Raw genomic sequence first — 16,195 nt, 5'->3', positions numbered from 1 at the left:
CCATATCTTGCTCTCGGCTTCACTCACCGTGTCTATACCGGACGCCGCGCCGCAACAGCTCTACACTGGACGCGACAAAGCGACCGTTGCAAATCATTTTAACGTTGTGTCAGTACGTCATAACCCGACATTAAACTGATGCCTTGTTCTATTTTTGTCGTGTCGCATCCAGTGTAAATTAAAGCCACAGCTTCACTGTTAATAGAGAAACATGGCAAAACGTGACACAAACACAGCCTCTCTCTCCCTCTCTTTCTCTCTCTCTCTAAATGAATACTTGATGAATTACACTTTTCTGAGAATAGAATATTGAAGTGGAGATCGCTAAACTGCAAGCTTACCTCTGTTTTCAAAAAGCAAACACGTTTATCCACAGTGGAGAGAGAGAGCGGGTGCACATGGTTGCCACCCATCTAGAAATTTTTCATGTTCTGGGAATGTTTTCAGCGTCAACTTTTTTTTTTTTTTAATTTTAGTTCCCAGAATGTTCTGCTAAAAGGTAAGATAACATTCTCTAAAAATTTTTATTATTGATAACATTGTTAGAACATTATCGTCTAACATTCTAATAAAGCTTCCCATCACACTAGATGTGGACTTGCATCAAATTTTGGTTGAAAGTGAAAACCCAACCTTTGTCTGATGTCAAGCTCCAGAGTAAATAACTCCAAAAACAGCATTACCAGCTTCACTTATAAAACAGATTGACTTTATTTATGCCATACATTTACAAATGTTCTTATTGAGATTAACAGAGCTTTAGATGTTGATGTCTGTTTGAAAGTAATAGTTTGGTTTGATGTCACCATTATGGTGAGAAGTGTTTGCTTTAGTTGTGCAATTTGACACTTGTCTTTTTGATGTTTTTCTCTAGCTGTTGTAACTGTTTATTATGGGAAAAACGGCAAGAGAAAATGTAATCAGACAATGTTAGCTACTTGCGGATAATAGTGATGTTATCATGCAGTGCCCCGATTACTGATCTCATCTAGAGTCTAATATATGTGATTAATTTCATATTAGAGACTGTAGTAATGTGTTTCAACAGCATAAGGTCCAACAAATTTCTAATCAGATAATCTGTATTTCCATCCTTAATTTTTTAAAAACCATTGTTCGTGAATCACTTCTGAAAGCTTAAGCACACACAGACATCAAGAATCAGTGTATGAATCTCAACAATGGAGACATGCTTCGTGCCGCAATGCATTCTGAGAGCTCTGCATGAGTTTTGTATGATGCACCCAGAATACATTGCAGCATGAAGCATGTCACCATCGTTGAGATTCATACACTGATTCTTTATTTTTTTATTTATTATTAAATTCTCTGATTAAAATTCTAATAGATCTCGGTCTGTAGACCATTGAGTTGCCATATTAAATAATGTGCACCTAATGCCATAGATTAAAGTAGATGAAATCGGACTGCTATGTGTTGATATCTGAATCATCAGCAAGCAATCATCATCACTTAATCATATGTTATTTTGCTGTTTTGCCATAACAAACCTCTATCTAGCTACAACAGCTAGAGAAAAACATCAAAAAGTCTAGTCAAATTGCCCAACTAAAGCAAACACTTATCACCATAATGGTGATAAAAACCAAACTATTACTTTCAAACAGATATCAACATCTAAACCACTGTTAATCACAAACCAAAATTTGACATCTGAGCAACATTTGAGTTCACATCCAGTGTCGAATGGAAAGTTTCCCGCTTAAATCTAAATTAGAATGTTAGAAGATAATGTTATCAATAAACATTTTTAGAATGTTTTTAGAGAATGTTATCCTAACTTTTAGGAGAATATTCTGGGAACTAAAATAAAACTTGCCGCTTAAAACATTATCAGAACATAGCATAATGTTCTTGAAACATTCTTACAACAATAAAAATTCCTAGCTGGGCATGTTGACAAAGGGTGCTTTTACACCTGTATATCGATTGCTTTTTTCCGAAACAGGGATTAAAATGATTACAATGTTGCTTATTATTCTTGGTGGCAAAGTTTGTAAGCGGACCAAAATTGTTACAAATACAAGTCACGTGCGAATAAACTGTCCTCTCATTGGTCAAAGTTCCACGGTTTATTGTCAGGAATTCCGCTCATAGCTGTCATGCGTCAGAACGCCGTCACAACAGCTTAGAGGGCTTATTGTTGGGTTTTTTTTGTAGCTGTCGTTATATTAATTTATTAATTTATCATTTTGAGCAGGAATCCATGATTCGTCGGGAAAACATTGTTAAAATTAAACCTTGTTGTAGCCTATGTATTGCTATATTCATTATTTTTTAGGAACATTGCACTTTTCTACTCCATTTTAAATGCTGTTCTTGTATTCAAATTAAGCGTGGTCCAATGCTGCACACGTGCCACGATATCGATACAGAGACAGCTGTATCGATACTTGTATCGTCAAATCTCTGTGACGATACATCGTCGTATCGATGTATCAAACACAGCACTAGACAATACAGCATCTAAAATATAACTTGCTTAATATGAATTTGTTTATTGATCTGTTGTTGTATAAAATGAATGTTTGTTGTCATGCAGATATTCGGGAAACAACACTCTTGCTCGTGGGATGTTGCTTAACTCTTATCTCGTTATTTATATTAAAAACAAAAACTCATAAGGGCATTTTTTGCTTCCATACCTGCTTTCTAAACTTCTTTCTAATAGGCATTTTGCTTGCAGTGAAAGCATGCACCGTAAATTTGCACAATCAGTAATCTGTCGTCATCATAGTGAATGCAAAGTGGTGTTTTTGATTGTGACTTACTCATTAATGTAAGTTTGTTCACCCCTAGCAGTAAATGCAACCACACATGAACAGAGATCAAGAGAGAGAAAAATTGGATTTGATTCATTCCAGGTCCCATAAAATATCTTTACAGATCTAAAGTTAGCACAGACCCTAGCAATTCTAACATTTACAAATGTATTTCTGTATATAACATCTTTATAAAAACATAATTTACTTGTGTTAAAAAGCTAACTGAAGAAAAATGGGGGAAAATGAGCAAAATTAGTATTGCACAATATTTCTTACTTCAGACTTTTACAGTCTCATTAATATTTTGACAACTTACAGTATTTATAGTCCTTGGCAAGTTGAACAGAAAGCACTCAAAGCAGGCTCACAGCCACCACACAAACCAATGCAAAGGCAGAGACAGACCATCATCAATGTGAAGAAACGCTTCAAAAGTCAGAAAGAATCAGCCTGCATGTGTTGTTAATGCAGTGGTTCTCAACACTTTTTACTTCAAGGCCCCCCTCCTCTCCGAATCAATACTGCAAGGCCCCCCAACCTTTTCTATTCACAAAAACCTTTGTATTCTATTATTATTACTTTTCAATTCCATGTAATTATTTTTAAACAAAACAAATTCAAGATAGATTTAAACATTGTGTTCTTTTTTTTAACATACTTGGCAAAAATGTCACTGCTGATATTCTTTACATCTTAAATGTACATAAAGCTCAATTATACAGAATCTTTAGCAAATAAGCACAAGTCAACCTGCCATACCAAACAAGACCACAGGGAGATGCCAAAGGGCTGCATAAAAAAACTACTATACGGATCCATTCAGAATCACTAAACACACCAAAATACAAATGAAAAATTGAGACATTCTGATGAAATGATAAAATGAAAAAATTCTGAATGTGTGGAAACTCAGCGATCTGAAGGTGGGTCGATGTCATTAGTGAATAGTGTCATTAGCAGCTTCCAGCACTGTCTGCCTGTGTTTTCTCTTCCTCGATCACTGTTCTGACTCAGAGGAAATAACATATTTCAGCAACATTACATGGCCAAAACACACATTGGACGGCAATCGGAGGTTATTACAAACAGTCGATGGTGGTTTAAAGTGAGTTGAGTAAAAGCGGAATATAAATCTTATTTATTGTCTTATGTAGCATGATGATAAAGTGTGAATGAATGGTCACGTAACACGTGCGTTCAGTCGTGTAACGTTAGTATGGACAGCCTCACGTGTGAGCCACATCTGAGTGTAACCGGTGTAGTAAGTGTGTTTGACTTGACGCGTCGCGGGGGTCGTGCAGACAGATCGTTGTATTACATTACCATGAGAGCTATAGAGAGTGCTCCAAATGCTTTCGAAAAGCTCTTGCGGATGTCAAACACTGCGATGTCGATCTGCGCAGCGGCGCTTCTAGTCGAACACACCTAGTGCTGCAGGCTTATTGGCTCACTGACGTTGAAGAGATTAACCCCATAGGAATCGAAGTTTGGTAAAAAATACGTTTTTCGATACTCGATGGTATCGAGGCAATTCGGTCGGTGCCTAAAAAGTATCAAACTCGATACCCAGCCCTAGTCAGAACACACGGTCTTGTCTGTGTTTGGAGCGTCTGATGCCCATATGAACACCACTGATACTTTAATTTTATTTTGCGACCCCCTGGAGGATCACAATTGCATTAAAGGGATAGTTCACCCCAAAATGAAAATTCCGTCAGTAATTACTCACCTTCATGTCGTTCCAATCCTGTAAGACCCTCGTTCATCTTTGAAACACAAATTAAAGGGGTCATATGATGCGATTTCAACTTTTCCTTTCTCTTTGGAGTGTTACAAGCAGTTCGTGAATAGATAAGATCCCTAAAGTTGCAAAGACTAAAGTCTCAAACCCAAAGAGATATTCTTTATAAAAGTTAAGACTCGTCCACGCCCTCCTAAAATGCCTCGTTTAAACACGCCTCAACATGTCTACGTCACTGTGTGGGAAGATTTGCATAACACCGCCCAAATGTTCAGGCAAAGAAAGAAGGTGTAACTTTGATTCTCGCTGTAGTATTGTTGCCGCCATCGCCATGTTGTGGAGACGATGTGTGTTCGTTGTGAAAGCGAAACGACTTTGTTTGGTCTTCCAAAAGAGGACACAACTAGAAATCAGTGTGAAATCAGTGTTACAACACTGTTCCAGAACAGTTCAAACCAAATATTCAGATGTGTGCAACGCATTTTACGGAGGACGAGGATTGTTTACTGGGAGAGTAGCCTACAATGCCGGTGTTCCGGTGAATTCAGTTCCCGTTTCCCCTTCGGCGCGCATGCTGACCCTATACAGTCTATGATGCTGACAAATAATGCTGACTCACAGCCTGTAAGTACGTTCTCATATTTAAAGAATTTGCCACTGACGATTAAAAACGTGAGTTTTGAGCAGTGTAGAGTAGCGCTTGTTGTTTGTCGTTTCTCCGATCACAAATGCAGACATGGTTTTATGTTTACACGGTGCGATGCAACGCAGCGCGTAAAAAGACAGTATAAGTCATTATAATCAGTAATTATATCCCCACTGGATGCAACAGATGTCTCATTTATAATGGGTTTTATTGGTTTTGTCTCGTCAAGCCGGAACACGGCATCACAGTATGGTAAGGGGTATAACATTTCCATCTCACGTTTGCAGTGGACTCATTACAAGTAAGGCCACCTCGCTTTTCAGAACGATGAGCTTTGTAAAAATCGACGCGTTTCAATACAAACAATAATGTACATTGTCAAGTCACCTTTATTTATATAGCGCTTTTAACAATACAGATTGTGACAAAGCAACTGAACAGCATTAATTAGGAAAATAGTGTGTCAATAATGCAAAATGACAATAGTAAACACTCATTTTTCAGTTAAAGACAGTTCGAAAATATCTTTACTATAACTTTCGAAAATTATGTGGAAAATGTTTTTTTTTTTACCTTAATCCGCATAAACACATTTCATTACACCAAATACACAAAATAATGTTATTTTTTAGCAACGTCATATGATCCCGTTAAGATATTTCATGACCGCCTCTGACACTGTGTGCAGCTGAAGTCAACCACACATCACAGCTAATGAAAAATCGCCCTTGGCATAAATGAACGTCATATTGAAGTTACGCAGCTAAATATTGCGAACTCCAGTTAAAAGTGAGTATTTAATTTTAACCTGTTCTCATGTTCATGTCGGCGTGTCCTTACTGCGATTACATAGCAGCTATATGCTGCTGCTTAGTATTTCATTACTGCATACGAATTTAAGACCGTTAAACATGACACTTAGTTGAAAACTTGTTTTATGGTTGCTCATTTAGAATGAATAAAGCAGACCACACATTATGCACAGTGAAACAGAGTAAAAGAGCGTTCACTTATCTTAGATGTTAATTTCAGATGCTTTTTGAAGTCCGCTGCAACTGCTACAGCAAGCACTTGCCGAGTATTTGAATGTTGAGCAGTGAGCTCATTGGCTGCTGATGCGAAAAGAAACCAATCAGCTGCGCCATGTGAATGATGATGTAGTTATATCAGATTGAGATTGAATTTATCGGCCTGCGCTGGGTTATTCGACAGCACTATAACTTAAATAACAGAATGGCTTTAAAAAAGAAAAACACTTTCTGACGTTGCCCCATCAAAGTCTTGACCTCAACCTGATTTAAACTTTGGCATGACCTCTAGAGTGTTTCACACCTTTATCTGTTCCGAATATTACACTATTGTCTGTTTTTGCTCTACATGTATTTCTTCCACTCCACTCATATTCACTGACCAATTTTCAGTGCATGTGCTGTTTGGTTCGATTCAAAACTTTGGATTCCTTTGTAACCTTTTTTTTCCTGGTGGAGAAGAGATTACTATACAGCAAATTGGCCATTTTTTTGTGTAAAACATAAGTTACTGGATATTATTGACTTGTATATACATGTTTTATATAAAATCATTTGAACAGAACATGGATGGATGTTAATTATTTATGTACATTTATCATTTTTATTTCTTCCGTCATGTTACCGTGAGGCTATCCACTAATCTTGTACGTATATCATACATGTGCATACATACTGTGTATAATGGCTCAATAATGGTAGGGTTTGGTTTTGTGCAGAGGTCCAGAGAGGAGCGGCATCATCGGGTGGACTGGATCTGCTATGAAAATTCATTCTATGTGTTCTGGCTGCTAGAACATCTTGCCCAGAACAATGATTATAATGTAAACAAGGAGCTTGCGATCCAGCTGGAAAACAAAGCATTTCCTCTCGCAGATGAGTTTCCCCTGTTCTCTTTGTATATGTGGCGGATCGGAGGTCTCTTCAGGGCAGGACACACATGAGCAGATGTAGACTCGCTACTGTCTTTCTTAAAATCTTTGCTCCTTTTCAAGAGCTCACTTTACATGAAGTTCCTTAATGTAAAAAAAAATTTAAAATTTTTTTTTACTGTTAATTAATAAATTTTAAACCAGCCAGTTTTTGTTGTGCTCTTTGGAAGTCTTGTGTTGATCAATCATAGGTTGATTTCACTGTAAAGTGTAACACTAAAATAAGTGCATATTAGCAAAAATGAGTGAATATCAGCATATTAGAATGAATTCTGAAGGATCACGTGACACTGAAAAACTGAGTAATGGGTGCTTAAAATTCACATATTCAAAGAGAAATGTTATAGTTATTATTATTATTATTATTATACTGTAATATTTTACTATTTTACATCAAATAAAAAAAGCCTTGGTGAGCAAATGAGACTTAAAACGTAAAAATCGTAACTTTTGACTGGTATTGTGTGTGTGAATGTTCCACTGTTTGACTCCGAAAGGAGCAGCTGAAAATGAAAGAGAGAATGCAGTTGAACAGAAATATAGCAGTTAAAAAAGAGAATGCAAAGTAAAAAAAATAAGTAAAAAAAGAATGAACAAATAAATAAAACGAGTTGCATCGCAGAGTCAAAGTAGCTTTATTATAATTTAAGCTCTATACAGCCTGTACGCAGTGAACCAAAAAAAAAAGTTCCACCAGGACCATGGTTCTACATAAGACAACAATGGACACAGGACTACAAAACTAAACGGTGTGTAAATAAATGATATTAATAGGGTGACCAGATTTCTCATGGTGGAATACGGGACAGGTGGGCAAGGGGTGGGCAATATGACCATGATATGATACATTTTATTTCATGATATCTAAATTATATATATATATATCAGTGGCGTTCGTCCATATAAGCTGCGAATGCTCCGCATACCCAGGCCATTTGAGAGAATAAGTTCACGGGATAATTTATATAAACATGATTATAAGTTGATCCCTTGTCATTTGAAATGTAACTTAATGCTTAAAGTGTTAGGAATAAGTACGTACAATGATTTATTTGCCAAACGGCAGTTATTTTCTTTAAATCTACCAGTTGCGGTTGCTTCCGGGCGAGCGGATTCTCCGCAGCTTTCTCGTCTCCGCTCTGTTGCTATGACTCGTCAGGATTGTAGCGCGTTCTCAGTGATTTGCTGGTCTGCGGCAGATTTAATGCGCGAGGTGAGCTGTTCGCGAAGCGCTCGCCCAAGCAGGAAAATGTGCTGTTGCTGTCAGATCTCGTTTTCCGAGAATCACATTGTGTTTGATTCACTGTAAAGTGTAACACTAAAATAAGTGCATATTAGCAAAAATGAGTGAATATCAGCATATTAGAATGATTTCTGAAGGATCACGTGACACTGAAAAACTGAGTAATGGGTGCTTAAAATTCACATATTCAAAGAGAAATGTTATAGTTATTATTATTATTATTATTATACTGTAATATTTTACTATTTTACATCAAATAAAAAAAGCCTTGGTGAGCAAATGAGACTTAAAACGTAAAAATCGTAACTTTTGACTGGTATTGTGTGTGTGAATGTTCCACTGTTTGACTCCGAAAGGAGCAGCTGAAAATGAAAGAGAGAATGCAGTTGAACAGAAATATAGCAGTTAAAAAAGAGAATGCAAAGTAAAAAAAATAAGTAAAAAAAGAATGAACAAATAAATAAAACGAGTTGCATCGCAGAGTCAAAGTAGCTTTATTATAATTTAAGCTCTATACAGCCTGTACGCAGTGAACCAAAAAAAAAAGTTCCACCAGGACCATGGTTCTACATAAGACAACAATGGACACAGGACTACAAAACTAAACGGTGTGTAAATAAATGATATTAATAGGGTGACCAGATTTCTCATGGTGGAATACGGGACAGGTGGGCAAGGGGTGGGCAATATGACCATGATATGATACATTTTATTTCATGATATCTAAATTATATATATATATATCAGTGGCGTTCGTCCATATAAGCTGCGAATGCTCCGCATACCCAGGCCATTTGAGAGAATAAGTTCACGGGATAATTTATATAAACATGATTATAAGTTGATCCCTTGTCATTTGAAATGTAACTTAATGCTTAAAGTGTTAGGAATAAGTACGTACAATGATTTATTTGCCAAACGGCAGTTATTTTCTTTAAATCTACCAGTTGCGGTTGCTTCCGGGCGAGCGGATTCTCCGCAGCTTTCTCGTCTCCGCTCTGTTGCTATGACTCGTCAGGATTGTAGCGCGTTCTCAGTGATTTGCTGGTCTGCGGCAGATTTAATGCGCGAGGTGAGCTGTTCGCGAAGCGCTCGCCCAAGCAGGAAAATGTGCTGTTGCTGTCAGATCTCGTTTTCCGAGAATCACATTGTGTTTGATGCAAAACCAACTCGACTAAATCAAAAGAAAAAAACACTGTAACTCTATATTTTTGTTTTCTCAAGCAAAGAAAATTTTAAAAGTCCACTAAAAACATATATTTTTACATTTTGGGTCATAGACAAGACAACGTATGTTGAAGATATACGTTATTGTCAACGTTATTGCCTAATCGGTAAATAAAATAAATAAATAAAAACGTGGGCTATATAAAATTTAATAATAACAAACATCATATTGTTCTCTTTGTTTTGTGTATGCTCGTGTCGCTTACAGTTAAAGTCCTTCTCTGGTTTTATTATTGTTTGCAAGGTTGCAACGTTACTTTGCAATATTTTGAATATTTTTGGTTATTTTGCATGGTCTGTTATTGGAGTAGCCTAGTGTCACCTGGGTGGGAGTTTTAACTCCTATTCACTGGGAATAAAAAAAATATGGGCTATATAAAATTTAATAATAACAAACATCATATTGTTCTCTTTGTTTTGTGTATGCTCGTGTCGCTTACAGTTAAAGTCCTTCTCTGGTTTTATTATTGTTTGCAAGGTTGCAACGTTACTTTGCAATATTTTGAATATTTTTGGTTATTTTGCATGGTCTGTTATTGGAGTAGTCACCCGGGTGGGAATTTTAACTCCTATTCACTGGGAATAAAAAAAATAATTTAGCTGAAGCAGAGAGACATATAGACCCCCATCTCCCCACCCTCTGATTACGTATCATAACGTAACTACGTGTAAATGTTATTTGGCGTTTTTTACTTGGGAAGACCAGCTATATTTTTCTTGCATTCGAATAATGGATAAACTTGAAATGATGAAGGATTGGAGATTAATTTAATTTACAAATAATGTAGGAAATGTGCATACTTTTAAATAGACACCTGCCAAGGTGTTTCTTAGCTATTTGTCATCTGTGATCCCTTTTTGAGTGGCTCAAAAAGGGATCACAGATGACAAATAGCTAAGAAACACCTTGGCAGGTGTCTATTACTTCACCTGACATATATTAGGGCTGGGCAAGTTAACGCGTTATTATCATGTTAACGCATTAATTGATAAATGCCGACAGTTATTTTATCACACGTTAACACATTTTTTTATTATTATGAAAGTCCGTTGCTCACTGGCTCTGTATACACATAGAGACAAACCATGGGTCACAGAAGGGGTGGGATGTTGATTCAATACTGGCTTGGGATGAGTGTCATCACGCGTCTCAACCAATGAGAGCATTTGGGGTGGGCCTAAGTATGCAGCAGCGCGCACATGAAGCGCTCACGACTTATAAGTGGGAAATAGGAAGTTTCCGATAGCACGTGAAGACAGCAGAGAAGCGCTCTCGCTCAGCACAGTGGAGTGCATCGTTCTGTTAACTTTGTGCTTTATTATTTTGAGTCGTTTGGAACGCGGTAACACACGGCCCTCTCACAATATATTGCTTTACAGATCTTCCACTTTTGCCGCTCAAAAATGTTCATGCAATCATGCTGCACGTGTCAGAAGTTCCACACTCCACTCACACTACATGCGCACCGCGCCTGAGCCCAACTGAACCGCACTCTGGCCCACCTCTTCCAACCGTGCCAGGACCAGCTAAACGAACCATGCCCGAGCACGGATCGATCACACTAGTCAAACAAACCAGGCTCTGGGGTCAAACATGCTCGGGCACGGTTAAGATTGCCTAGTGTGAGTACACCCTTATTCTCCCGCATCCCACACACACGAGTCTCTACCCGCTCGCACCCGCCCATCAAGTGTTGTCCGCACTCTGCTGCGTTTTGTCCTGCAATAGTGCAGGTCTCTACTCGGAAGGTGTCGGTTATAATGTTATGATCGAGGCTCTGGAATCATAACTTGGAGCATAACTTGATTTTCTATAACAAACTATAAAATATTTTCTATAAAAACGTTAATGCCCTGGCAGTGGCAAATAGCTTTGGTTTTATATTTAATTTGATTACATTAATGTTATAAGTTAAGAAATATTTTAAGTGCTACTATGTAAAAGGAATACTGCTGTAAAAAAGCACTTTATTTGTTTAAAAGTGGGAAATAGGAAGTTTCCGATAGCACGTGAAGACAGCAGAGAAGCGCTCTCGCTCAGCACAGTGGAGTGCATCGTTCTGTTAACTTTGTGCTTTATTATTTTGAGTCGTTTGGAACGCGGTAACACACGGCCCTCTCACAATATATTGCTTTACAGATCTTCCACTTTTGCCGCTCAAAAATGTTCATGCAATCATGCTGCACGTGTCAGAAGTTCCACACTCCACTCACACTACATGCGCACCGCGCCTGAGCCCAACTGAACCGCACTCTGGCCCACCTCTTCCAACCGTGCCAGGACCAGCTAAACGAACCATGCCCGAGCACGGATCGATCACACTAGTCAAACAAACCAGGCTCTGGGGTCAAACATGCTCGGGCACGGTTAAGATTGCCTAGTGTGAGTACACCCTTATTCTCCCGCATCCCACACACACGAGTCTCTACCCGCTCGCACCCGCCCATCAAGTGTTGTCCGCACTCTGCTGCGTTTTGTCCTGCAATAGTGCAGGTCTCTACTCGGAAGGTGTCGGTTATAATGTTATGATCGAGGCTCTGGAATCATAACTTGGAGCATAACTTGATTTTCTATAACAAACTATAAAATATTTTCTATAAAAACGTTAATGCCCTGGCAGTGGCAAATAGCTTTGGTTTTATATTTAATTTGATTACATTAATGTTATAAGTTAAGAAATATTTTAAGTGCTACTATGTAAAAGGAATACTGCTGTAAAAAAGCACTTTATTTGTTTAAATATTTTGCAAACCAAATGTTATTGCACTTTTGTTCATATAGCAGTACTTTTAAATGAAAAAAGTGCACAATACACTACTTTTGAATTCATTATTGAATTTTGTGCATAACAATGCGAGTAATCGCAGAAAATCATGCGATTAATCACGATTAAAAAAAATGTGTCATTGCCCAGGACTAATATATACAGTGTATATATATATATATATATATATGCTACTCTGACACTGATATACAGTGCATTCGGAAAGTATTCAGACCCCCTTCACTTTTTTCAATTTTGTTGTGTTGCAGCCTGATACTACTATTGTTTAAATAAATTTTTTTCTCATTAATCTACACTCCGTACCTGTCACGATCTCTAGCTGCATCCTGTACCCTTTACCATTCACCCCGGACTCCATTTCCCATAATCCTTTGCCTGGACTCATCAGAACTCTTTATCAGTTTTAGAAGTTGTCTCTAATTAGGAGGACTATAAGAATTGCTCACACTCACTCAGCGGCTGCTGGTGATTGCTTAGCCTGTGATGTTCTCCTGTTTTTTCCGTGTTTAATTCTCGTGTTTTCTTGCCCTGCCTTGTCTTCATGTGTTTTGATTTTGGACTGTTTATCTGTTCTATGATTGTTTTCTGTCTGCCCTGTTTTGTGGATTACTCTTTTGGATTGCCTTGGATGTACTGTTTTGCTGGTGTTTGACCCTGCCCATCTGACTACTTTAATAAAAGCTTTGCATTTGGATCCTCAACTAAGTCGTCATGCCTCTTACGTTACAGAATCACCAGCCACACCCGGATCCAGCGGCTTTCATGGAGTCATCCAGACCAGTTACGGACCCAGTCAACCAGCTATTGCATCTTCGGCAAGGAGATTTATCCATTGAGGATTATGTTTATCAGTTTTGTGAACTGTCCTATTAGGTACCCTTCGACGAGATTGCTTTAAAAGACATTTTTGGACTCACACGTTTTGGACTCAATGGATCTGTGAAATCATGGTTTCCTGGAGGAGAGTTTAATTGCTCTTTGAGAGACTTTATGGGCTATGCCTTAATTCTAAGTGGCTCTGCATTCACTGTGGGTGTTGTAAAGGAGGAACACGGCACTCCTGCAGTATCTGTCCTTCCAGAGCTTGGCTCCTTTTTGGCTACCGCTTCAAAGCCTCTTCACAAAATGGCTGGCGGCCCAGAGACTTTTGACAAGATGGCTGCCGTTCCAGAGTCTCATCACGTCACAGCTTATCGGCCAGAGTCTCATCACGTCACAGCTGTCATCCCAGAGTCAAGTCACAGTTGATCTTCCTGATTCAAGTCACGTCACAGCTGATCTCAAGTCACCTCTGTTTCAGAGTATCTTCATAAGATGGCTGCCAGCTTTTTGCAAGATGGCGGCAAAGCCAAAGTCTGCTCACGTCATGCCCGCCAAGCCAAAGTCTGCTCACGTCAAGTCTGCCAAGCCAAAGTCTGCTCACGTCAAGCTTGCCAAGCCAGTGCCTGTTCACGTCAGGGCCGCCGTTCCAGAGCCTCGTCCCGTCATGGCCGTCGTTCCAGAGCCTCATTCCATCAGGGCAGCTGTTCCAGAGTCTCGTCCCATCAGGTCTACTACGCCTAGAAGCCAAAGTCAGTCCCAAGGTGTTCGAGACTGGCATCTAATGTGGAAGATACACCGCTGGTGTCTGTACAAGCTGCGGGTTACACCGCGAATTCTACGCTCCCGAGCCACGCAGACTCAGTGTTCTCAAGCGACACTGTTTCAATGCTCTCATGTGACACTGTTTCTACGCTCTCAAGCCTGCCGGCCGCTACTCACCCCAATTCCTTAGGCACAGCGACGTCAGTCTCAGACATAGACAATGTACTCTCTGTCCTGCCAGTTATGGCTACGGTCATTTTCTGTGTTTGGGCCACACACACCACCGTAGTTTCCCCAGAGGTTGCAGCTTCCACTGCAGAACCTCCCAAGGTGGTGGCGCCCACTCTAGTCCCCAAGTTTACCCCAGAGCTCTCTCCAGCCCTTGAATCTGATCCAAAGCCTGCTCCAGTATTCATATCCACTCCCGAGCCAGCTCCAATCCTGGAGCCTGTTTCAGTCCCAGAGCCTGCTCCAGTACTTGAATTTATTCCCGAGCCGGTTCTAGTTCTAGAATCCATTTCTGAGTCTGCTCCAGAGTTCACCCCAGCTCATGCAGCAGTGCATTTGCGACTGAAAACTACTGCGTGCGACTATTAAAAAATATTTAGGAGCACCCGTGCGACTGACCAGATCAGCATATTTGTGTTTGTGCTGAGGGGAGCTTTAAAGGTTTCTAACGTATGTACAACGTGTTTTTGCAGCATTGAGTAATGTATCACAGACATATCTGTTGATTCTTTGAACACAATGTTAATCAGAATCCACTCACTGCTCAAAACAAGTTCTTCAAGCTCACATATCCTCAGACAAACTGAAGACAGGGTTTAAATAAGAGATACATTGTGCAGTGTAGGGAGCTTTGTTGATTATAATAGAACTTTGTGAGATCGCGATGAACTAAGGAGAGTGACAGCTTTTAATGATTATTAAGGGAGTGTGCAAATGTGATATTGATTTAATACAACAGTTCATTAAACAAGAAATTGATATTAAGTGACATGCATTGTCTGACTATTGCCCGATTTTGGTCCATTTCGTCATGAAAATAGTTGCAAAGTCACAGCTAAGCCGGTGCGCATCTCCATTCAAACACAGCGGTCTTTCGTTTATGAATGAACGTGCGTTTTTAAACGAATCTGATTCAATTACCCATTCATAAAGAGATGCCTTGTCCAAATACCCACACTTGCGGTCTTGCGGTCACAAGTGTGCATGAAGACCACAATTGTGTATACAGCTTTTCATTACCTCTTTGGACACACGCAAGTGTTTACAGAATTTATTATTTTTTTCAATACTTTGCTATTTAAAATCAACTTCTAAATTTTTGTTCAGTAACAGATGACACCATTTAATTTCTGGTGCTTCTAATTAAGTGATAAAAAGCAGTTGCAAATGTTGTACAAAATAAATATACTAATCTTTGCAGCAATAAAACGTGTAGCACTTTGTTTTTACTACCAAATTATATGTAATATCTTATTATTAATATGAAAGGTTTCCGTGACCTTTCGCTTTCTTGGCAAAAAGTCTCACGATTTATTTCCAGAACATGATGCATGATGGGATACACTAAGCCTCAATACCGCTCCGGAGCGGTATTCGAGATAGTGTGGATTTAGTGTGCGTTAAGGGCACTGCGCTTTGGCGGTTTTACGACCTGGGACAGTCTTGCACACTTACTTCCTGTCGTGCGCACGCGCTCTCAGGTGGCCAAGACCGCAAGTGCGGGTATTTGGACAAGGCAAGAGTCAGAGGCTGCGTTCGAAACCGCATACTCAATGAGTAGGTACTTAATTTCAATAAGTACTCACTTAACAAGCACTAAAAGAGTACGTACTCCACAGCCAAATCTCGTTGAGTATGGCCCTGTCCCAAATGGCACCCTAAACCTAAGTCCGCACTTTCGTGACGTAATGCCGCTTTGACTGTCGGGTAGAAATCTGCTGTGGAGCTTGCCCCAGTGTGGGCTCGGCAGAAGTGCGGATTGAGGGCGCATAAAGGCTGCAAAGGGGGCGCTCACAAGCACCCTTTTGAACGCTAAAATGACGAATGGGACACCCTACGGTCTCGTGGACTAAACGGATGCGGCGGCGGCCATTGTAAGTCTGCAAGACCGAAAGTGCACATGAAGTGTTCCATTTGGGACAGGACCTATGAATGCAATCCATACATCATCCGCCATGTTGACGTTATCATGTGACTTAAGACGTTACAACCGC

General features: G+C 39.4%; 1 protein-coding gene across 1 annotated transcript in view; it reads left to right on the top strand.

Moving 5' to 3' along the window:
• mei4 (meiosis-specific, MEI4 homolog (S. cerevisiae)) overlaps positions 1–7,274 on the top strand; it is a 49,896-nt gene extending 42,622 nt beyond the window's left edge. Inside the window, exon 5 of the mRNA XM_016237574.1 lies at positions 6,921–7,274. Within this exon, the coding sequence (XP_016093060.1) occupies positions 6,921–7,145 (225 nt within the window). The 3' untranslated portion in view covers positions 7,146–7,274. The remainder of the gene's footprint in view (positions 1–6,920) is intronic.
• The last annotated feature ends 8,921 nt before the right edge of the window (positions 7,275–16,195 follow it).

The sequence above is a fragment of the Sinocyclocheilus grahami genome, unplaced genomic scaffold, assembly GCF_001515645.1.
Source record: "Sinocyclocheilus grahami isolate Dianchi unplaced genomic scaffold, SAMN03320097.WGS_v1.1 scaffold519.1, whole genome shotgun sequence".
Classification (NCBI taxonomy): domain Eukaryota; kingdom Metazoa; phylum Chordata; class Actinopteri; order Cypriniformes; family Cyprinidae; genus Sinocyclocheilus; species Sinocyclocheilus grahami.
Note: the sequence above shows the minus strand (reverse complement) of the source record. Positions and strands in the feature narration are given on the sequence as shown.